This window comes from Pristiophorus japonicus, chromosome 1, assembly GCF_044704955.1.
Source record: "Pristiophorus japonicus isolate sPriJap1 chromosome 1, sPriJap1.hap1, whole genome shotgun sequence".
In the NCBI taxonomy this organism is placed as follows: Eukaryota; Metazoa; Chordata; class Chondrichthyes; family Pristiophoridae; genus Pristiophorus; species Pristiophorus japonicus.
Genome location: NC_091977.1, coordinates 102,632,744 through 102,657,180, shown reverse-complemented (window position 1 = coordinate 102,657,180; position 24,437 = coordinate 102,632,744). Strand labels below are relative to the sequence as shown.

Genomic DNA, 24,437 nt, shown 5'->3' with positions numbered 1-24,437 from the left:
CATGGTTCACATTGGAGACAGGGAGATAAGGATTACATCAGAATCAGAGTCGGCAGAGATAAACCTTTTTCCCCCCAAAAGATATGTGCATATGTTGTGCCAGGTGTCATATGTCGTGTCATTGGCATTGTTTGGCACAATACCTAGGTATTTTTATTTTACATAAAAATACATAAAGGGGGCTGGGTCTGGTATCTGCAAACAGAGGTATTTGAAGCTGAAAGTGCCCACCAAGCCATGGGGAAAGCTATTGGAGCCATCAGAAGATGGAATGGGTAAATCAATGTGAAATTCTGTTTAATGATTTGCTGTATTTCTTTGTTTTCAGAGAAAATGTTTTAAACCAACATGGTCACTAAAATGACTTTGATTTATTTTATGGTGGCTCCTAGTAGTTCATTAATTGTTTTTTAGTGAATGGATTAGTGAATGGAGTTAACAACTTTGATAAGTTGCGATTTATTTTACATAGTGGCTTTTAATTGATTGACTTTTCGTGAATGAAGCATTTAAGCCAATCAGCATACCTGACAACTTCATGATCGCTTTCCCATGCCAGACACACAACTTTTCGTTATCTGGAGAGATATGACAGATAATAATTTTTCTATAATTCCACAGAAAACTTTTTGAAGTGTGGTCAGAGAGAAATGTTGTTTTAATCTCAACTATCCCAGTCTGCACATGTAGCTTGATGTCAATAACGACACAAAAATAAAACTAAATTAGTGTAATACCCACAGAATAGAGATCAAACTCTAGTGTGATAACTAATGCAGTCACTACACAATGGGCTTGAGTGTAAATATTAGTTTTCAGATATGGTTTAAAATCCTAAATTTCGTACAAGGGGGAACATGTGCAGATTATGAATTGTGTGAAGTTTACCAGTCTGTATTGATGCAAACACTACAGAACAAATTCATGTTCCACACAAGTAACACACTAATCTTTTGATATGATTATATAAAGCACCATAGTTTTAAACAACATTTTAAAACCTTGTCACATAGGTATTCCCTCAAATTTTTCTGTCAATAACAAATTGTTTTGGAGTTTAGTCATCACAGGATCCAAAACAGGTGACCTGAGATGAGCATAATTTGCAAACCCATTTGAATAAAAGCAAATAATTGGTAAAAAATATAAATAAAGTATACATGAGGTTTCACAATCTATGTCAGTTCATTTATAACCTCAAACTATTGTATGCATTCAACCTTAAAGTAAAAAAAACTAATAAAGTATCAAATGACCAATATGTTGAGGAACCAACTAGGGGGGAGGCCATCTTAGACTGGGTGTTGTGTAATGAGAGAGGATTAATTAGCAATCTCATTGTGCGAGGCCCCTTGGGGAAGAGTGACCATAATATGGTGGAATTCTGCATTAGGATGGAGAATGAAACAGTAAATTCAGAGACCATGGTCCAGAACTTAAAGAAGGGTAACTTTGAAGGTATGAGGCGAGAATTGGCTAGGATAGATTGGCGAATGATACTTAGGGGGTTGACTGTGGATGGGCAATGGCAGACATTTAGAGACCGCATGGATGAAGTACAACAATTGTACATTCCTGTCTGGCGTAAAAATAAAAAGGGGAAGGTGGCTCAACCGTGGCTATCTAGGGAAATCAGGGATAGTATTAAAGCCAAGGAAGTGGCATACAAATTGGCCAGAAATAGCAGCGAACCTGGGGACTGGGAGAAATTTAGAACTCAGCAGAGGAGGACAAAGGGTTTGATTAGGACAGGGAAAATGGAGTACGAGAAGAAGCTTGCAGGGAACATTAAGGCGGATTGCAAAAGTTTCTATAGGTATGTAAAGAGAAAAAGGTTGGTGAAGACAAACGTAGGTCCCCTGCAGTCAGAATCAGGGGAAGTCATAACGGGGAACAAAGAAATGGCGGATCAATTGAACAAGTACTTTGGTTCGGTATTCACTAAGGAGGATACAAACAACCTTCCGGATATAAAAGGGGTCAGAGGGTCTAGTAAGGAAGAGGAACTGAGGGAAATCTTTATTAGTCGGGAAATTGTGTTGGGGAAATTGATGGGATTGAAGGCAGATAAATCCCCAGGGCCTGATGGCCTGCATCCTAGAGTACTTAAGGAGGTGGCCTTGGAAATAGCGGATGCATTGACAGTCATTTTCCAACATTCCATTGACTCTGGATCAGTTCCTATGGAGTGGAGGGTAGCCAATGTAACCCCACTTTTTAAAAAAGGAGGGAGAGAGAAAACAGGGAATTATAGACCGGTCAGCCTGACCTCAGTAGTGGGTAAAATGATGGAATCAATTATTAAGGATGTCATAGCAGTGCATCTGGAAAATGGTGACATGATAGGTCCAAGTCAGCATGGATTTGTGAAAGGGAAATCATGCTTGACAAATCTTCTGGAATTTTTTGAGGATGTTTCCAGTAAAGTGGACAAAGGAGAACCAGTTGATGTGGTATATTTGGACTTTCAGAAGGCTTTCGACAAGGTCCCACACAAGAGATTAATGTGCAAAGTTAAAGCACATGGGATTGGGGGTAGTGTGCTGACGTGGATTGAGAACTGGTTGTCAGACAGGAAGCAAAGAGTAGGAGTAAACGGGTACTTTTCAGAATGGCAGGCAGTGACTAGTGGAGTGCCGCAAGGTTCTGTGCTGGGGCCCCAGCTGTTTACATTGTACATTAATGATTTAGACGAGGGGATTAAATGCAGTATCTCCAAATTTGCGGATGATACTAAGTTGGGTGGCAGTGTGAGCTGCGAGGAGGATGCTATTAGGCTGCAGAGTGACTTGGATAGGTTAGGTGAGTGGGCAAATGCATGGCAGATGAAGTATAATGTGGATAAATGTGAGGTTATCCACTTTGGTGGTAAAAACAGAGAGACAGACTATTATCTGAATGGTGACAGATTAGGAAAAGGGAAGGTGCAACGAGACCTGGGTGTCATGGTACATCAGTCATTGAAGGTTGGCATGCAGGTACAGCAGGCGGTTAAGAAAGCAAATGGCATGTTGGCCTTCATAGCGAGGGGATTTGAATACAGGGGCAGGGAGGTGTTGCTACAGTTGTACAGGGCCTTGGTGAGGCCACACCTGGAGTATTGTGTACAGTTTTGGTCTCCTAACTTGAGGAAGGACATTCTTGCTATTGAGGGAGTGCAGCGAAGGTTCACCAGACTGATTCCCGGGATGGCGGGACTGACCTATCAAGAAAGATTGGATCAATTGGGCTTGTATTCACTGGAGTTCAGAAGAATGAGAGGGGACCTCATAGAAACGTTTAAAATTCTGACGGGTTTAGACAGGTTAGATGCAGAAAGAATGTTCCCAATGTTGGGGAAGTCCAGAACCAGGGGTCACAGTCTGAGGATAAGGGGTAAGCCATTTAGGACCGAGATGAGGAGAAACTTCTTCACCCAGAGAGTGGTGAACCTGTGGAATTCTCTACCACAGAAAGTAGTTGAGGCCAATTCACTAAATATATTCAAAAGGGAGTTAGATGAAGTCCTTACTACTCGGGGGATCAAGGGTTATGGCGAGAAAGCAGGAAGGGGGTACTGAAGTTTCATGTTCAGCCATGAACTCATTGAATGGCGGTGCAGGCTAGAAGGGCTGAATGGCCTGCTCCTGCACCTATTTTCTATGTTTCTATGTTTCTATGATACCATTCACATCCGCTCTGCATTATATCTACTGCTATATGGGAAACAGATTAGTCAGATTACTTTGAAATGTATATAGACACTTGACCACCCACTAATGGGAAGCTGGTGATTAGAGAGAATCTGGGCACTAATATTTACCGGTAGTAGTCTCCAATCCACTGTGTAATTACTCTATTAACTATCTCTTCAAAGTCTGGTCTGTGTGTTGTGGCTACTGCATATACTTCAGGATAATACTCGCCTAACAACTAAGAATATTACTTGCTGTCACATATGCTTCAAAAATCATGTTATGCATTGCAATAGTCACGATCAAAGTGACAAGCAAGAATATTTCTCTTTGCCCAAGGTTTATTTTTTAAGTATTTGGATTGCGGCATAAACAGAACTGGTGAGGGGAGGGGAAATGTTCTCTGGTTGGAAACTGAAAGCTAAAACCACGGCTGGCATTTTTCCGCTTAAGATTTGATTGATGTAATAACATATCAAAGATTGGTTTCTTGTAGTTAATGACAAGTATACAGTGAATAAATAAATTGTTGTACTAAAAAGGCCAGTATTATTTAAATCGATAATAACAAGCAGTAAATACCAAGGTGTACCAAACTTAATTGGATTTTATTTTTGTCTATTTCACAAGTTCCGTAAGTTCTTTTTTCAAAACCACTGTATTTAATTTCACAAACTTAAAAGGTTTTAGGGTGCAATAAATTCGAGTCGGTGGAAGATCATTTTAAAAACTATCTTTAAGTGCCAACACTAATAAAAACACCAGCTACTCTTTTACATTTTTGGAATGGCAATCAACAAAGAAACACAGGGTGTACTACAATTCAAAACCAACAGAAAGAGGAATAATTAAAAGGGTCAAAAATATCAACCAACTCTAAACAAAATACATAATCTGAACACCGTCTGTGAAAAATTCAGAACTGAGTTAATTCAGTTAACTCAGCACATTACAACACTATGCCTGCAATAAAGACCACACAAGAGGCTATCCAATACTTCAAAACAAATGATTCCATATAGATTTTCAACTTTTGATTTATAACTAGGAAGTTAACAGGCCATTCTCTGATTATTAAATAACATTGGGGGTAGGTTCAGTTCATAAAATGCAGGTTAACGATGCCATAAATGCTCTAAGGTCAGCAAGTGACAAGGAAGATGAACAGTTGCCTTTATTAATATCAGAATGTTTGATGTTTCTCCACTTCTTAAAAAAAAGTCTCCTTCCTCATTTTTATTTGAAGTTGGGCTGTGGGCTACAGAAACAAAATTTCATTCTATAAGTATCAGATGCTGCATTTTAATTAAAATTACTGCACAATCTATCTGACCCAACTATATATGCTGTAAGAATGTATCTTCACTTTAACACCAAGATAATAGCTACCAAATTATAAGTTTTATGCCAACGGAGGACAAATGGATTTTTAAACACATTCTCTGTACATTAACTGAACACTAACTTTTGCGATAAAAATAATGGTGAGGCTATCCCACCGACACCTGGGAGTCCCTGGCCAAAGACCACCCTAAATGAAGGAAGAGCATCCGGGAGGGCGCTGAGCACCTCACGTCTCGTCGCCGAAAGCATGCAGAAAGTAAGCGCAAGCAGCGGAAGGGGCGTGCGGCAAACTAGTCTTCCCACCCACCCTTTCCTTCACGACTGTCTGTCTGTCCCATCTGAGACAGAGACTGTAATTTTCGTATTGGACTGTTCAGTCACCTAAGAACTCACTTTTAGAGTGGAAGCAAGTCTTCCTCGATTTTGAGGGACTGCCTATGATGATGATCACCGTTATTAAAGTGTAAATCGGATAGCAACTTCCAGCAACCATACATCGGAGTTAAACACAGAAATCAAGAAGTTGTTGGCCGAGTTATCTTGCTCCTCCAGAAGCTTTGCTAGACCATATCTAGCCAAGAGATTCAACACTGGAACACATGGAACAGTGTGAAGTTGTGGTACTTACACACTAAATACGCCAAAAAAGGTTAGGGCTTGTCCATTCTCATGTAAGTACATTTTTAACGTGTGGAAAGTCTTAATTACTGCCAAACAACTTCTCTGGCATTGAAAATTTACTTTTAAAAGTGTGGAATCATATTCCTTCAGATTTTAATTATTGTTGTCCCTTTTATCTCACTCTCTTCAAACCATTTTCTTTCCCTCTCTTTACTTCGCTTTCTGTACATGATTTGGCATTGAATTAAATATTCTTAGACTCTGCATGCGTCAGTAAGGATTCTTCAATCTGATTAGTTAAGGAGATACACAGTTGCTTTCCCTGTTCATATAGGTTCCAGATCCCCTATAGAGGGTGCTGCACCAAAATGGCTTTCTAATCACAAGTTCCAGTGCAAAACCCCATAGAATGTGTGTCAGCAAGTGTAAGTGTAATAAACGGCTGGCACCATTCGTTCACTGCTGACTGCAAAATCCGCCCCAGTAAGTTCAGTTAAAACACAATGCTATAAATGTTTTAATTATTTTTAAACCATATCAGATTTTTAAAAATCAAAACCATATCCATTTTTTTTACTGAAGTAAGTGAAAGATTTGCTTGTTTTTTATATGAAATAAATGCTTCCAATAAAGATGAAAATTAACATAAATTGTAAGGAAGGGGTGGGATCTTCATTTAGTTAGTCTCCCTCCTAACTAGCTGGACTAATTGAAATAAATATTATTTGGTATAGTCTTATGTTTGTATTCTTTTTATCGTGTAACTGATACGCAATGCACAATGATGCTTGAATAATCATACTTTTAAAACTAGTGTAATATGCCCTGGGTAGAAGCGATTAGATTTAAAATGGAAGAAATCAAAGCACTGAGCCTTGCTTGGCCAAATTAAAGATACATTCAGCAGCCTTCTTGGCACACAAACAGCAGACAGCTAGCCTGGGAAGCATGATCATTGTGGCCGCCATTGTGTGGAATGTTATGATATCTTCAGTGAATTAAAAACAACAGCCAGCAGCAAGGACGCCACATCAGCCAGGGCCTGATAGTCTGCATCCCAGAGTACTTAAGGAAGTGGCCATAGAAATAGTGGATGCATTGGTGATCATTTTCCAACAGTCTATCGACTCTGGATCAGTTCCTATGGACTGGAGGGTAGCTAATGTAACACCACTTTTTAAAACAGGAGGGAGAGAGAAAACGGATATTTATAGGCCGGTTAACCTGACATCAGTAGTGGGGAAAATGTTGGAATCAATCATTAAGGACGAAATAGCAGCGCATTTGGAAAGCAGTGACAGGATCGGTCCAATTCAGAATGGATTTATGAAAGGGAAATCATGCTTGACGAATCTTCTGGAATTTTTTGAGGATGTAACTAGCAGAGTGGACAAGGGAGAACCAGTGGATGTGGTGTAGTTGGACTTTCAAAAGGCTTTTGACAAGGTCCCGGACAAAAGATTGGTGTGCAAAATCAAAGCACATGGTATTGGGGGTAATGAACTGACGTGGATAGAGAACTGGTTGGCAGACAGGAAGCAGAGAGTCAGGATAAACGGGTTCTTTTCAGAATGGCAGGCAGTGACTAGTGGAGTGCCGCAAGGCTCGGTGCTGGGACCCCAGCTCTTTACAATATACATTAACGATTTAGATGAAGGAATTGAGTGTAATATCTCCAAGTTTGCAGATGACACGAAACTGGGTGGCGGTGTGAGCTGTGAGGAGGACGCTAAGAGTCTGCAGGGTGACTTGGACAGGTTAGGTGAGTGGGCAAATGCATGGCAGATGCAGTATAATATGGATAAATGTGAGGTTATCCACTTTGGTGTCAAAAGGCAGAATATTATCTGAATGGCGGCAGATTAGGAAGAGGGGAGGTGCAACGAGACCTGGGTGTCATGGTACATCAGTCATTGAAGGGTGGCATGCAGGTGCAGCAGGCGGTGAAAAAGGCAAATGGCATGATAGCCTTCATAGCTAGGGGATTTGAGTATAGGAGCAGGGAGGTCTTACTGCAGTTGTACAGGGCCTTCGTGAGGCCTCACCTGGAATATTGTGTTCAGTTTTGGTCTCCTAATCTGAGGAAGGACGTTCTTGCTATTGAGGGAGTGCAGCGAAGGTTCACCAGACTGATTCCCGGGATGGCAGGACTGACATATGAGGAAAGACTGGATCAACTGGGCCTGTATTCACTGGAGTTTAGAAGAATGAGAGGGGATCTCATAGAAACATATAAAATTCTGACGGGACTGGACAGGTTAAATGCAGGAAGAATGTTTCCGATGTTGGGGAAGTCCAGAACCAGGGGTCACAGTGTAAGGATAAGGGATAAGCCATTTAGGACCGAGATGAGGAGACATTTTTTCACTTAGAGTTGTTAACCTGTGGAATTCTCTACCGCAGAGAGTTATTGATGCTAGTCTGTTAGATATATTCAAGAGGGAGTTAGATATGGCCCTTACGGCTAAAGGGATCAAGGGGTATGGAGAGAAAGCAGGAAAGGGGTACTGAGGTGAATGATCAGTCATGATCTTATTGAATGGTGGTGCAGGCTCGAAGGGCCAAATGGCCTATTCCTGCACCTATGTTTCTATGTTTCTCTACACTTGGAGACATTTTCTGGTTGTGTTGCTATAACTATCCCAGATATGGGTCTTTATGGTCAAAAACAGATGATGTCAGGGTGTTATGAGATGAGGACCTGACAGGGGCATGTGGAATCATTCGGGTACGTGGCATCTTTGTAATTGGACAGGTTGGTGGGGGGGGGAATTCAGGTGTAAGTCAATGATTGGGTTAACTGGTCCCCATAGGCTTTGCTGGGAAGAAGTAGTATAAGGGGTCGCTCAAACACATAGGTTGTTGAGGAATTTGGCAAGAAGCTTGGGAACATCCACCAGGCGAGCAGAGGAGTGTTTCGGGTTGGAGGGTGACCCACACGCATCACACTGGGTGGAAGAGCAAGCCTAGAGGCCAAGTCTGACGGGGGTTGACCCATGGAGATCGCGTCTTCTACACAGGGGCCAATGGGTAATATAAACCATTACTGCGCCTTGTTCAACTACTACTCAGATGCTATAATGTATCGTCTCACTTTCACTGAATAAAATACAATCACTGTCACCAATACGGGTCAAGTCGAATCTTTCGGAATTTAGGAGTGAGGGAAAGGGTTAATTGGCACAGACCCAAAAACTCAACAAAATGCATTAAAATAATAGAGCTTGGAATGTTTTGCTTCATCCAAAACAAGCAGAGGTCAATACACTAGCTGATTTATAAGCATATTAAAATGAATATGTAAGTTGTTTTGCAATATTACATGCACTTAAAAAAGTCAGTGGGACATTTCAAAACTGAATTTGAAAAACTTGCATTCAACCATTTTCACATCAGTGTTGTGGTAAAAAGAAGACTTCTCTTCATGGTGGACTCCCTGATATAAGGAATTGACACCCGCCCGTATAGCGACCATGGAATCACTCAGACGAAACCTCGGTTCAACCGGTTTTTATTCAAGCATGCAAGGGAAGTGTTCACGGATGACCCTTCTAAGAACAAAGGTTTTACATCTACAGTTATACAGTTTCCGAGGTGTGCGACCCTCCTACAAAACCAACGATTAGCCTACTGCTATCAGCGAAGTTACATTGATTTGTTGACCCTTATCAGACTTGCTCTGAGTGGTTCCCCCAACCTATCCATCTTCCATCACCTGTCAGTCTTATGAAATGTGTTTGTTCAGTTGTGTCAACTTTGCCTCAGTTCCTCATGACATTTTCAATAATCTTGTTTCCCAGGGTTTGCTATCTTGTTCCCAAACATCCCTTCAGATGTTGCTACAATCTATGTTTCTAGACTGTTCACTCTCCACTGTCCTTGGTGGATGTTATTCTGTACTGAATGTAAGTTTCCATCAGTCTGTATTAAGGTTAACACAATGGATGGTTCATTAACCATCTAGCTTTGCTGCGTAGCAAGCTTTGCTGCTTCCCCTTCTTAAAACCCATTGTAAGCGAGTGTTCTAAGCGTGCTTTACATACATAAGCGAGTTTTACATACAATCTGTCGAGTTTTACATATAATTTGTCAATTTACAATATATTACAATCCCTACCATAAGACAGAGGAACTCCCGATTCCTCAGAACATCCTAATACTGATAAGCCCTACAATCTGGACCATGTGTCCGATCAATTTACTACCTTCAGTACCCACTTTAGTGACCATCTGTCCTTCTGTCTACTCCCACTTTAGTGATCGTATTTTATCCCCTTACATCAGTTTATAGTATATATAGTTTATTTTTGTTAATTACAGTAACTATTACAAATTACTGATAATTCTATAACGTATACAATCGCCACTATGATTTGTAAAGCTCAATGAGAAACAGCTTACTTTTGCAGAGTGGGTGGTGTGAAATGTAAGTGTGTACAGTAACTAAATGTTTGCGGAGCATTTTAAAACAAATTTTGGGGTAGAATTTCCATGGGGGTCCCCCGATCTCCTACAGTTAGTCTGGGATCTCCACTGAACTCCCACTGAAATTATCGCCCGAGATCGGAAAAAACCTGCAGAAGTTACTGGTGAATATTTAAACATATTTTTTCTGCACAATCCTGCACTAGTTGCAAGAGACAAATAATCTTACCCAAATCCAATCATTGGCCTTCAGTTCCACAGCATTCTCAGGTTCAGCACTGTACAGACACCACAAGCACTGCAACAGGTTTTGCTGGCTCTCATCTATATTAATAGTAATAAGGATCTCAGTTTAAATACAAAGTAGACTGTACTTATCACAAAATATCTGCACTAGAAACTGTCTTACATTTAACTATAACAATATGAATTGGTTTAGAATATTTAACATAAATCATAAGCAGCAATGATGTGCAGAAACAGACATTCTGGTTGTCTGAAACAATTACATATTTGTCGAGAAAATTACTCCATTGTAGGCTTATTATTTACATTTCACCTTTGAGAACAACTAAATACTGACTAGACTAAAATCTTCACTGTAGTTACCTAAAAATTACTTACATTATCAACATAAGTATGAATCAGCAATAAAAATGCACATCCACGTCAGTTATAGGTTTAAAATCCAAATGATGCTTACATTCTTAAACAGCCACTTGTTTTGTTCATTCATATCAAAATGACAACCCGAGCCTCCAAGTTTTAAAAACTTTTCTCTTTTGCCAGTAACAAGTTACAGGTATAAACTACTCCAATTCAGGTTACACGATGAGAACACGGAGTGGGCAGTGATAGGTCCCTTGATTCTGATAATGATGAAGTGATCTAAAAGTTAAATGGGACTTTAGCCCATCATCATCATAGGCAGTCCCTCGAAATCGAAGAAGACTTGCTTCCACTCTAAAAGTGAGTTCTCAGGTGACTGTACAGTCCAATACGGGAATTACAGTCTTTGTCACAGGTAGCTCAACCATGGCTAACAAGGGAAATTAGGGATAGTGTTAAATCCAAGGAAGAGGCATATAAATTGGCCAGAAAAAGCAGCAAACCTGAGGACTGGGAGAAATTTAGAATTCAGCAGAGGAGGACAAAGGGTCTAATTAGGAGGGGAGAAATAGAGTATGAGAGGAAGCTTGCAGGGAACATAAAAACTGACTACAAAAGCTTCTATAGATATGTGAAGAGAAAAAGATTAGTGAAGACCAACGTAGGTCCCTTGCAGTCAGAATCAGGTGAATTTATAATGGGGAACAAAGAAATGGCAGACCAATTAAACAAATACTTTGGTTCTGTCTTCACTAAGGAAGACACAAATAACCTTCTGGAAATACTAGGGGTTCGAGGGTCTAGTAAAAAGGAGGAACTGAAGGAAATCCTTGTTAGTCAGTAAATTGTGTTAGGGAAATTGATGGCATTGAAAGCCGATAAATCCTCAGGGCCTGATAGGCTGCATCCCAGAGTGCTTAAGGAAGTGGCCCTAGAAATAGTGGATGCATTGGTGATCATTTTCCAACATTCTATTGACTCTGGATCAGTGCCTATGGACTGGAGGGTAGCTAATGTAACACCACTTTTTAAAAAAGGAGGGAGAGAAAACAGTGAATTATAGACCAGTTAGCCTGACATCGATGGCGGGGAAAATGTTGGAATCAATTATTAAAGATGAAATAGCAGCGCATTTGGAAAGCAGTGACAGGATCAGTCCAAGTCAGCATGGATTTAGGAAAGGGAAATCATGCTTGACAAATCTTGAATTTTTTGAGGACGTTAACTAGTAGAGTGGACAAGGGAGAACCAGTGGATGTGGTGTATTTGGACTTTCAAAAGGCTTTTGACAAGGACCCACACAAGAGATTAGTGTGCAAAATTAAAACACATGGTATTGGGGGTAATGTATTGACATGGATAGAGAACTGATTGGCAGACAGGAAGCAAAGAGTCGGAATAAACGGGTCCTTTTCAGAATGGCAGGCAGTGACCAGTGGGATGCCGCAGAGTTCTGTGCTGGGACCCCAGCTATTTACAATATACATCAATGATTTAGATGAAGGAATCGAATGTAATATCTTCAAGTTTGCAGATGACACGAAGCTGGGTGGCGATGTGAGCTGTGAGGAGGATGCTAAGAGGTTGCAGGGTGACTTGGACAGGTTAGGTGAGTGGGCCAATGCATGGCTGAAGCAGTATAATGTGGATAAATGTGAGGTTATCCACTGGTGGCAAAAACAGGAAGACAGATTATTATCTGAATGGTGACAGATTAGGAAAAGGGGAGGTGCAACGGGACCTGGGTGTCATGGTACATCAGTCATTGAAGTTTGGCATGCAGGTGCAGCAGGCGGTGAGAAAGGCAAATGGCATGTTGGCCTTCATAGCTAAAGGATTTGATATAGGAGCAGGGAGGTCTTACTGCAGTTGTACAGAGCCTTGGTGAGGCCACACCTAGAATATTGTGTTCAGTTTTGGTCTCCTAATCTGAGGAAGGACGTTCTTGCTATTGAGGGAGTGCAGCGAAGGTTCGCCTGATTGATTCCCAGGATGGCAGGACTGACATATGAGGTGAGACTGGATCAACTGGGCTTGTATCCACTGGCATTTAGAAGAATGAGAGGGGCTCTCATAGAAACATATAAAATTCTGACAGGATTGGACAGGTTAGAAGCAGGAAGAATGTTTCCATTGCTGGGGAGTTACAGAACCAGGGGTCACAGTCTAAGAATAAAGGGTAAGCCATTTAGGAACGAGATGAAGAGAAACTTCTTCACTCAAGAGAGTGGTTACCTGTGGAATTCTCTACCGCAGAAAGTTGTTGAGGCCAGTTCGTTAGATAATATTCAAAAGGGAGTTAGATATGGCCCTTACAGCCAAAGGGATTAAGGGGTCTGGAGAGAAAGCAGGAAAGGGGTACTGAGGTTGAATGATCAGCCATGATCTTATTGAATGCGGTGCAGGCTCGAGGGGCCGAATAGCCTGCTCCTGTACCTAATTTCTGTTTCTATGAAAGGGTGGGTAGGGAGTCTGGTTTGCCGCACGCTCCTTCCCCTGCCTGCGCTTGTTTTCTGCATGCTCTCGGCGACGAGACTCGAGTTCCTCAGTGCCTTCCCGGATGCTCTTCCTCCACTTAGAGCAGTCTTTGGCCAGGGATTCCCAGGTGTCGGTGGGGATGTTGTACTTTATCAAGGAGGTTTTGAGGGTGTCCTTGAAACGTTTCCTCTGCCGACTTGGGGCTCGCTTGCTGTGTAGGAGTTCCGAGTAGAACACTTGCTTTGGGAGTCTTGTGTCGGGCAGGCAGACAATGTGGCCCACCCAACGCCCAATGCAGCCCTGATGACAGAATGGTGGCTAACTGTTATTTAACTAGATTTATGTGGAACAATACAAACAGGTCTGACAAATAAAACTGATCTAAATGCTGATCTGAGGTTCGCAAAAACTGACTCCAAGTAGAATGTTAACTGCCCCATGCACACGAGGCCAAATGTCATCTCGGCAAAGTGGAAGTCTTCCTTCAATCATAAGTACAAGTCCCTGTCTTCAGGACTTGAGAACATAACCTAGGTTGGCACTTCCTGTGCAGTAGACAGAATAGATAGAGAGAAATTGTTACAATTGCCGGAAGGGTCATGAACCCGAGGACACAGATTTAAGGCGATTGGCAAAAGAACCAAAGGCGACATGAGGAAAAACGTTTTTACGCAGCGAGTGGTTAAGATCTGGAATGCACTGCCTGAAAGGGCGTTGGAGGCAAATTCAATCGTGGCTTTCAAAAGGGAATTGGATAAGTAACTGAAGGGAAAAAAACTTGCAGGACTACAGGGAAAGGGTGGATGAGTAGGACTAGCTGAAGTACTTTTGCAGAGAGCTGTAATCATTCTATCCAAAGCTAAAGTTCCCTGGCTGAGTAAAGATACAGAGGTTAAAATGAAACAGAAAAAGTAGGCTTGTGACAAATATAACATTCATAATACAGTGGAGAACCAAGGTGAATCTAGAAAGTACAGAGGCGATCTAAAAAAGGGAATGAGGGGCAAGAGTATGAGAATAGATTGACATACAAAATAAACCCAATAATCTTTTATAAACACAGGAATAGTAAAAATGTAGTCAAAGGAAAGGTGGGGCCAAAGAGGGACCAAAAAAAAGAGATATTCTTATAAGAACATAAGAAATAGGAGCAGGACCCCTCGAGCCTGCTCCACCACCCAACAAGACCATGGCTGATCCAATCCTGGCCCCAACCTCACCTCCCCGCCCGCTTCCCGCAACCCCCGACTTCCCCATCATCCAAAAATCCGTCCATCTCCACTTCAAATAAATTCAATGACCCAGCCCCCACAGCTCCCCGGGGCAGAGAACTCCAAAGATCCACGACCCACCGAAACAAGAAATTCCCCACCTCCGTTCCAAATGGGCGACCCCCCACTCCAAAACCATGCCCCCCAATTCCAAATACCCTCACGAGGGGAAACACCCTCTCTGCAACCACCCCGCCAAGCCCCCCCAGAATCGCACACGCTTCACGAATATCACCTCCCGTTCTTCTAAACTCCAAAAAGTATAGGCCCATCCCGCTCAAATCTCCCCGATAAGACAACCCCCCATCTCAAGAATCAACCCCGTGAACCCTCCCCAAACCGCCCCCAGCGCAAGCATATCCCTCCCCAAACAAGGAGGCCAAAACAACACGTAGCACTCCAGGCGCGGTCCCACCAACGCCCTGCACAGTTGCAGCACGACTTCCCCACTCCTACATTGCAAACCCCTTGCAACAAAGGACAACCTTCCACGCGCCCCCCTAACCACCCGCTACACCTACACGCCAACCCCATGCCCCATGCGCAACGGCCTCCAGATCCCTCAACATCCTGTAATCTCTCCCTACTTAAACAACAACTTGCTTCTCCATCCTTCCTACCAAAGTGGATAACCTCACACCTTCCCACACGATATCTATTGTGTTCCTAACACAGATGAGACTGCACACAGGGAGGTTAAAGTAACAGTGACCTCAGTCTTTATTAAGACACTACAGACTGAGGAACAGGCCTTAGGGGGCAGCTTATATACAGTGCTCCCAAGGGATGCTGGGATTGCTTGGGACTTCAGGGGATGCGCTCCCTGGTGGCAGAACATGGGAGTGCATGCTTTACAGATAAACATCACTCCCCACCAAAGTCAAAGTGAAAACTATTTACAAGGTGAGGCGGTCGGGAGCCTTTCTTTCCCTGGTGGACCGCCTCAGTACAAATGTCTGTTCTGGTGTGTTGGCTGTGTCCTCGCTGGGCTGGTGTGTTGTTGGCCCTGCAGGGCCGCTGGGTGAGCCCGGCCTTGCTGGGCTGTTGGGTGTGATGGGTTCAATTTCCTGGTCAAGGGTGGTGTCATTGATCCTTTGGGTGTGTATTGTGGGCTCGAAAAAGGTGGTGTCTGCTGAGGGTTGTTCAGGGCAGTCTGTGAACCGCAACCTCATTTGGTCCAGGTGATTTCTGCAGATTTGGCCATTGTCTAGTTTGACTACAAACATCCTACTCCCTTCTTTAGCTATCACCGTGCCCGCGGTCCACTTGGGACCATGTCCATAGTTTAGCACATACACAGGGTCATTCAGATCAATTTTCTGTGACACAGTGGCACGACCATTGTTTACATTTTGTTGCTGCCGCCTGCTCTCTACCTGATCATGCAGGTTGGGGTGAACCAGCGAGAGCCTGGTTTTAAGTGTCCTTTTCATGAGTAGCTCAGCCGGGGGCACCCCTGTGAGTGAGTGGGGTCTCGTGCAGTAGCTGAGCAGTACTCGGGACAGGCGGGTTTGGAGTGAGCCTTCTGTGACTCGTTTAAGGCTCTGTTTGATTGTTTGTACTGCCCGCTCTGCCTGCCCATTGGAGGCTGGTTTAAACAGGCCCGAGGTGACATGTTTGATCCCATTGCAGGTCAGGAATTCTTTAAATTCGGCACTGGTGAAACATAGCCCGTAGTCACTGACCAGTATGTCAGGCAGGCCATGGGTGGCAAACATGGCCCTCAGGCTTTCAATGGTGACGGTGGCGGTGCTTCCCGACATTATTACACATTCAATCCATTTTGAAAAAGCATCCACCACCACCAGGAACATTTTACCGAGAAACGGGCCCGCATAGCCGACATGGATCCTCGACCATGGTCTGGAGGGCCAGGACCACAAACTTAGTGGTGCCTCTCTGGGCGCGTTGCTCAACTGAGCACACACGCTGCATTGCCTTACACAGGACTCTAAGTCAGAGTCGATACCGGGCCACCACACGTGGGATCTGGCTATCGCTTTCATCATTACTATATCCGGGTATGTGCTGTGGAGATCCGAGATGAACGTCTCCCTGCCCTTTTTGGGTAGCACGACGCAGTTACCCCAAAACAGGCAGTCTGCCTGAATGGACAGCTCGTCCTTTCGCCACTGGAACGGCTTGATTAGCTCTTGCATTTCAATGGGGATGCTGGCCCAGCTCCCATGCAGTACACAGTTTTTTACTAGGAACAGCAGAGGATCTTGGCTGGTCCAAGTCCTAATCTGGCGGGCCGTGACAGGTGATTTATCATTTTCAAACGCTTCCATGACTATCAACAAGTCTGCGGGCTGCGCCACCATCAACAAGTTTGCAGGCTGCGCCATTTCCACCCCCGTGGTGGGCAATGGTAGCCGACTGAGAGCATCCGCACAGTTCTTGGTGCCTGGCCTGTGGCAGATGGTATAGTTATACGTTGATAGCGCGAGTGCCCACCTTTGTAAGCAGGCTGAGGCATTAGTATTTATCCCCTTGTTTTCAGCGAACAGGGATATGATCGGTTTCCAGCTCAAATTTGAGGCCAAACAGGTACTGATACATTTTCTTTACCCCGAACTTTAGCTTGTTGCAATACACACCCGACTCCGTATGACAACGCATCACATGCTAGCACAGGTCTTTTACACGGGTTATACTAGAAGCAGCTTGTTGGAGCATAAAATGTTTCTGGCTTTCTCAAAACCAATTACTTGTTTTTTTTCCCCATACCCAGTTCTCACCTTTACACAAAACACATGTAGGGGCTTCTAAGAGGATGCTTAACACCGGAAGGAAGTTACCAAAATTGTTGAGAAGTGCGAAGAACGACCACAGCTCCGTGATGTTCTATGGCCTGGGCGCGTTCCTGATAGCCTCTGTCTTGGCGTCTGTGGGCCGAATGCCGTCCGCCACAATCTTTCTCCCCAAAAACTCCACTTCTGTAGCCATGAAGATGCATTTTGACCTCTTCAGCCGCAGCCCTACGCGATCCAGTCGCTGGAGGACCTCCTCCAGGTTTTGTAGGTGCTCGGCGGTGTCCCGACCAGTGACCAATATGTCGTCCTGAAAAACCACCGTGCGTGGTACCGACTTGAGTAGGCTTTCCATGTTTCTCTGGAAGATCGCTGCAGCCGACCGAATTCCAAACGGGCATCTGTTGTAGATGAACAGTCGCTTGTGTATGTTGATGCAGGTGAGGCCCTTCGAAGACTCCTCCAGCTCCTGCGTCATGTAGGCCGAAGTCAGGTCGAGCTTGGTGAACGTCTTACCTCCTGCCAGCGTCGCAAATAGGTCGTCTGCCTTAGATAGCGGGTATTGGTCCTGTAGCGAGAAACGATTAATAGTTACTTTATAATCGCCGCAAATCCTGACCGTGCCATCACTTTTGAGTACTGGAACAATCGGGCTGGTCCACTCGCAGAATTCCACTGGGGAGATGATGCCCTCGCATTGCAGCCTGTCCAGCTCCAGTTCCACTCTCTCCCTCATCATGTGAGGTACCGCTCGCGCCTTGTGGTGAATGGGTCGTGCCTCTGGGACCAAGTGGATCCGCACCTTCGCCCCGGAAAAGTTTCCAATGCCAGGCTCAAAAAGGAAAGGAAATTTGTTAAGAACCTGGGTACATGAGGCCTCATCGACATGTGATAGCGCTCGGATGTCATCACAGTTCCAGCGGATTTTGCCCAACCAGCTCCTTCCAAGCAGTGGGGCCATCGCCCAGGACAATCCAGAGTGGCAGTTCGTGCACCGTGCCCTCGTAGGTGACCTTGACCATGGCGCTGCCCAGGACAGTGATGAGCTCTTTGGTGTACGTTCTCAGTTTTGTGTGGATGGGGCTCAGGGCTGGTCTGAGTGCCTTGTTGCACCACAGTCTCTCAAACATCTTTTTACTCACGATGGATTGGCTAACGCCAGTGTCCAGTTCCATGGCTACGTGTAAGCCATTCAATTTCATATTTAGCATTATAGGTGGACATTTCGTCGAAAATGTGTACACCCCGTGTACTTCAGCATCTGCCTCCTCTCTCTGAGGCTCAAAATTGCTTTCATTCACCATGGACCAATCTTCCTCTGCCACGTGGTGGTTAGCAGGTTTTGCAGAGCTTGCAGCTCGTCTGCAAGCTCGTTGGAGGTGCCCCATTGTTCCACAGCTCTTGCAAGCATACCCTTTGAAGTGGCATGAATAGGCTGGATGGAAGCTTCCACAACGCCAACAAGGTGAGAACTGCCTTGCATTCATCCTTTGTTGCGGACTCAGTCATCTGGGTCACCTGAGGCTCGCTGGCAGTTGCAGACTCGTGGTTTCTGCCCTCAAACACAGTTCCAGTTAATTTATGAACATTGCTAGCGCTTGTGTGCGGAGAGATTTGTTTGGTGTTATCACTGGTGGACATAAACACCTGTGTTATCGCAATGACCTTACTGAGGGTCGGTGTCTCTGCAGTCAAAAGTTTTCGTAGGATGGTCTCGTGGCCAATGCCCAGTACAAAAAAGTCTCTGAGCATCTGCTCCAGGTAGCCATCAAATTCACATTGTCCTGCAAGTCGCCTTAGCTCGGCGACGTAGCTCGCCACTTCCTGACCTTCAGATTGCTGGCACGTGTAGAACCGATACCTCGCCATCAGCATGCTCTCCCTCGGGTTAAGATGTTCCCGAACCACTGTACACAGCCCCTCATAAGACTTATCTGTGGGTTTCACCGAAGCCAGAAGATTCTTCATGAGGCTGTAGGTCGGTGCCCCGCAGACCGTGAGGAGGACCGCTCTCCTTTTTGCAGCGCTTCCTTCTCCATCCAGCTCGTTGGCTACAAAGTACTGGTCTAGCCGTTCGACATAGGCTTCCCAGTCCTCACCCTCTGAGAACTTCTCCAGGATGCCCACAGTTTGCTGCATCTTTGCGTTGGATTCGTATACTTGTCGCCAGTTATTGTGTTCCTAACACAGATGAGACTGCACACAGGGAGGTTAAAGTAACAGTGACCTCAGTCTTTATTAAGACACTCCAGAGTGAGGAACAGGCCTTAGGGACTGGCTTATATACAGTGCTCCCAAGGGATGCTGGGATCCCTTGGGACTTCAGGGGATGCGCTCCCTGGTGGCTGACCATGGGAGTGCATGCTTTACAGGTACACAACATCATCTACTCTGTCTGGATCCATCATGATTTTGAACATCTCCATCAAATCTCCTCTCAACCTTCTCTGCTCTAAGGAGAACAACCCCAGCTTCTCCAGTCTATCCATGTAACTGAAGTCCCTCATCCCTTCCTTTGCTCCTTATTGGAATGTGTCTACTGTGTACCTGAACCATCTCTTCTTAGAAGGCCTCCCATTGTTCAATTACTGTTTTGCCTGTTTTGATTCCAGTCCACCTGGACCAGATCCATTTTCAATTCACTGAAATTAGCCCTCCTCCAGTTAAGTATTTTTACTCTTGATTGTTCATACTCCTTTTCCACAACTATCTAAACCTGATGATATTGTAATCACTGTTCCCCAAATGCTCTCCCATTGAAACAAACTCCACTTGCCCCACTTAACTTCCCATAACTAGATCTAGCACGGTTTCCTTCCGAGTTGGGCTGAGAAAACACTGATCATGAAAGTTGTCTTTCAGGAATTCCTCCCCCATCATCACTACTTTGCAGTTCTAGCATTTTTCTGTAATTTATCTGCAAATTTGCTCTTCATTTCTTTCCCACTATTCGGTGGCCTATAGTATAGCTCTTCTATTATTCCTTAATTCTAAACAAATCGATTCTATGTTTGACATCTCCACTACATCATCCATATCCAGTGCTATTATAGTTTCTGTGTGAGAACACCACTGCAGGTCAGAGCTATAAACAGAGCTGGAGCGTCGGGCCCTGGAACATTGTGGGCGAAGGTGCGGCGAATGAGGGTATGGGGCCCAGAAGATCCGAGGGCCCAAGGGCAGCATGGGTCAGCCCACACTGCGATATGTGTGTGCACTAGGTCCATGCAGCAGAGCAGGTCTCCAGTCATCCTGGTTCAACCCTTGCCACTGGATAAAGGCCTAACTCTGTCGAGCCCGTGTGGTGGCTGATGTGCAACGGTCACCACACGTTAAAAAAATTCCACGCACAGGCACCTTCCACTCCCTCAATTGGAGTTCAGGACTGGAACATCGGGTCCTTCATTGAAACATCTGTGAACTCTTGTGGAAGCAAGTCATCCTCGTTTGAGAGGATGATTGATGATGATGAATATGATGAAGATGAAGATGAAGAGGATGAGGATGAGGATGATGATGATGAGGAGGAGGATGAGGATGATGATAATAATATGCTGCATTGTCAGAGATGCTTTGGACAAGACATTCAGCTGAGGGTTCGCCTGCCTGTTCTGGTGGACGTAAAAAATCCCATGTCACTATTCCAAGAAGCAGGGAGTTCGGCTGGTGCCCTTGCCAATATTAATCCCTCAACCAATGCAAAAAAAGAAACAGATTAATTGGTAATTTATCTAATTTGCTAATTGGCTGCCAAGTTTGCCCATGATAACAGCTGAGACAAATAGCCAGAAAGTTTTAGGCTGGGGAAGGAGGTTGAAAATCAAGTTTGTTCTCTCTTTTACACTCACCATTGCCACTATGCTAAGTCCATGTTTGAAGAATGCATCATGTATATTGCAATTCAGTTTTTGTGGTGAGAACAGCCAAGCTAAATAGTGGAGAAACATCCTGCGCGCACCAGGCGTCAAATAAGGAAAATGGCACTGACATTTAATTAGAAAATAATAACTAACTTTACATATACTCTTGATTAAACAGTCTGTTTAAAATGTAGAAATTCACCCAACAATCATAGTAGATTTTTCCTTCATCTTTGGGATATTAAACACTTAGCGAAATGGATGATGTTTTAATTCTAAAACTGTGTGGTAATCTTACCTCAGCCAAATATATGCCCAGTGTTTCTCATTGTGTATCTCATCTATCCTTCTTAATTACTTACTTTATTTTTAATTCCTCAAGAGCTTTTAAAAAAAAACTGCCAGTTCCTAAATTGTAAGTGAAGCCATTCCATAAGGCTTATACTGCAATTTCCCTTTGATAAAAAGTATGGGTAAGAATTCCCGCTATTCACACTTAGCAACTAAATCCAGACCTTAATCCTTAATAATCAAGGTAGAATGGGACTGTTGGCACAACTGGCAGAGATATATTACACACAAGTTTTTATTTTTGAATGTTAGCAATTTGATACATCCACAAGAAACAGGAACCCTTTGTTATCATTCATGCTTATTCCCAAAACTTTTTATACTCATCCTCACCTCAAAAAGAAACTTCCACAGGCGAGGCTGTGCTACTGTTTGGATAGTTAACCTTTATGTTTGTTATCTTAGAAGTCAAAATGTCCAAGGGCCACATAGGGTCTGTGAGAGAAGTAAGTAAGGATAGACGAGATACAAAATTAAAAACTGTGTGTGCATAGATTTGGCTAAAGATTTAGATGGAGTCTCAAAAAATGGCTGAGATATTAAAATAGTCACTTTGCATCTTATTTTGTTACTCAAGATGATACGGAATTGTCAGTGGTGATAAAGGTTAATGCAGATAGAGTCCTGATTAGGATTAGGTCTATTAAAGCAGATCAGGCTGCTGGCCCTAATGGTATTCATCCTAGATGACTAAAATAAATGGGGCTGTGATATGCAAACTTCTTGCTCATATATTTAACAGCTCATTGAGGTTTAGGTTGTTTTCATGGAATGGGAAGAGACCTATATGGTGGCTATATTTAGGGACAGAAAGTCAAAACCTGGGAATTATCGGCCAGTAGGTTTGACTTCAATTATAGGCAACTTGAAAGAAAGACTTGCATTTCACAACCATCAGATGTCTCAAAGTGCTTTACAGCCAATTAAGTACTTTTGGAGTGTCGTCACTGTTATAATGTGGAAAATGCAGCAGCCAATTTGCGCACAGCAAGCTCCCACAAACAGCAATGTGATAATCACCAGATAATCCGATTTTGTTATATGTTGATTGAGGAATAAATATTGGTAAGAACACCGGGGATAACTCCCCTGCTCTTCTTCAAAATAGTGCCATGGGATCTTTTACGTCCACCTGAAAGAGCAGACGGGGCCTCGGTTTAACGTCTCATCTGAAAGACAACACCTCCGACAGTGCAGCACTCCTTCAGCACTGCACTGGAGTATCAGCCGAGATTTATGTGCTCAAGTCCCTGGAGAGGGACTTTGAACGCACAACCTACTGACTCAGAGGCGAGTGTGCTACCCAGTGAGCCACAGTTGACACACAGTCTAACTTGCTTAGGAACATAGGAACAAGAGTAGTCAAGTCTGCCCCTCAAGTCTGTTCTGTCATTCAATTAGATCATGGCTAATCTGTATCTTAAGTCTTCAATAAAGTGCCACAGAGAATATCGTTAAATAAGGTTGCATTCTGTAAGATTGTTAGGCAGATTATAAGCTGGACACAGAACTGTTTGTATTTATTTAATAATTAATTAGCTGTATTTAGGTGCCAGCTAGGGCTCAGTGGCAGCATTCTCGCCTCAATCAGAAGGTTGCGATTCAAATCCCACTTCAGCACAAAATCTAGGCTGACACTTCAGTGTAGCACTGAGGGAGTGCAACACTGTGAGACGTGCCTTCATTCAGTCAAGGTGGACGTAAAAGATCCCATGGCACTATTTCAAAGTAGAGCAGGGGAGTTCTTCCTGGTGTCCTGGCCAATATTTATCCCTCAACCAACACCTAAAATAGATGATCCGGTCATTATTTTATTGCTGTTAGTTGGAGCTTGCTGTGCTCAAACTATCTGCCGTGTTTCCTATACTACAACAGTAACTACACTTCAAAAGTACTTCAGTGGCTGTAAAGCGCTTTGGTATGTCCTAAGGTCGTGAAAGGCGCTATATAAATGCAAGTTTTTCTTTTCTTTTTATTTGAATTGGCAGAGGTGAGTATATAGTAGAGTTCCCCAACATTCAGTATTGGAGTATTGTGTCCAATTTTGGGCACTACACTTTAGGAAGGATGCGAAGGCTTTGAACAGGGTACAGAAGAGACATGTCCGCCTGTTCCACGACGACATGCAAGCCGTGATCCTAACCAACGGATCCACCACTGCGTCATCGTGCCAAACCCTTCTCGATCTTCCTCGCTGCAATGCTTCACCTCACGCTCAACAAACTCCCCGCTGGAGTGGAACTAAGTAGGATCCAGTTCAACCTTCGTCGTCTCCAGGCCAGATCCAAGACGGTCCCATCCTGTCATCAAGCTACAGTACGCGGACGACGCTTGCGTCTGCGCACATTCAGAGATTGAACTCCAAGTCATAGTCACTATCTTCACCGAGGCGTACGAAAGCATGGGCCTTACACTAAACACCCATAAGACAAAGGTCGACCACCAACCTGACCCCGCCAACAGCACTGCCCTCCCAGTCATCAAGATCCACGGCGCGGCCCTGGACAACGTGGACTACTTTCCATAGCTCGGGAGCCTATTATTAACAAGGGCAGACATCGATGACGAGGTCCAACACAAACTCCAGTGCGCCAGCGCAGCCTTCGGCCGGCTGAGGAAGAGAGTGTTCGAAGATCAGGTCCTCAAATCTGGCACCAAGCTCATGGTCTACAGGGCTGTAGTGATACCTGCCCTCCTGTATGGCTCAGTGACGTGGACCATATAGAGTGGACACCTCAAATCACTGGAGAAATATCACAAACGATGTCTCCGCAAGATCCTGCAAATCCCCTGGGAGGACGGACGCACCAACGTTAGTGTTCTAGATCAGGCCAAATCCCCAGCATCGAAGCACTGACCACACTCGACCAGCTCCGTTGGGTGGGCCACACTGTCTGCATGCCTGACACAAGACTCCCAAAGCAAGCGCTCTACTCGGAACTCCTTCACGACAAGCGAGCCTCAGGTGGACAGAGGAAACATTTCAAGGACACCCTCAAGACCTCCTTGATAAAATGCAACATCCCCACCGGCACCTAGGAGTCCTGGCCA

At 44.1% G+C, this 24,437-nt stretch overlaps 1 protein-coding gene across 4 annotated transcripts in view; it reads right to left on the bottom strand.

Moving 5' to 3' along the window:
- Window positions 1–24,437, bottom strand: part of fancc (FA complementation group C) — a 330,390-nt gene that overhangs the window by 261,097 nt on the left and 44,856 nt on the right. For all 4 annotated transcript variants that reach the window (XM_070882002.1, XM_070881996.1, XM_070882011.1 and 1 more), the window contains exon 4: window positions 10,294–10,388. In XM_070882002.1, the coding sequence (XP_070738103.1) occupies window positions 10,294–10,388 (95 nt within the window). The remainder of the gene's footprint in view (window positions 1–10,293; window positions 10,389–24,437) is intronic.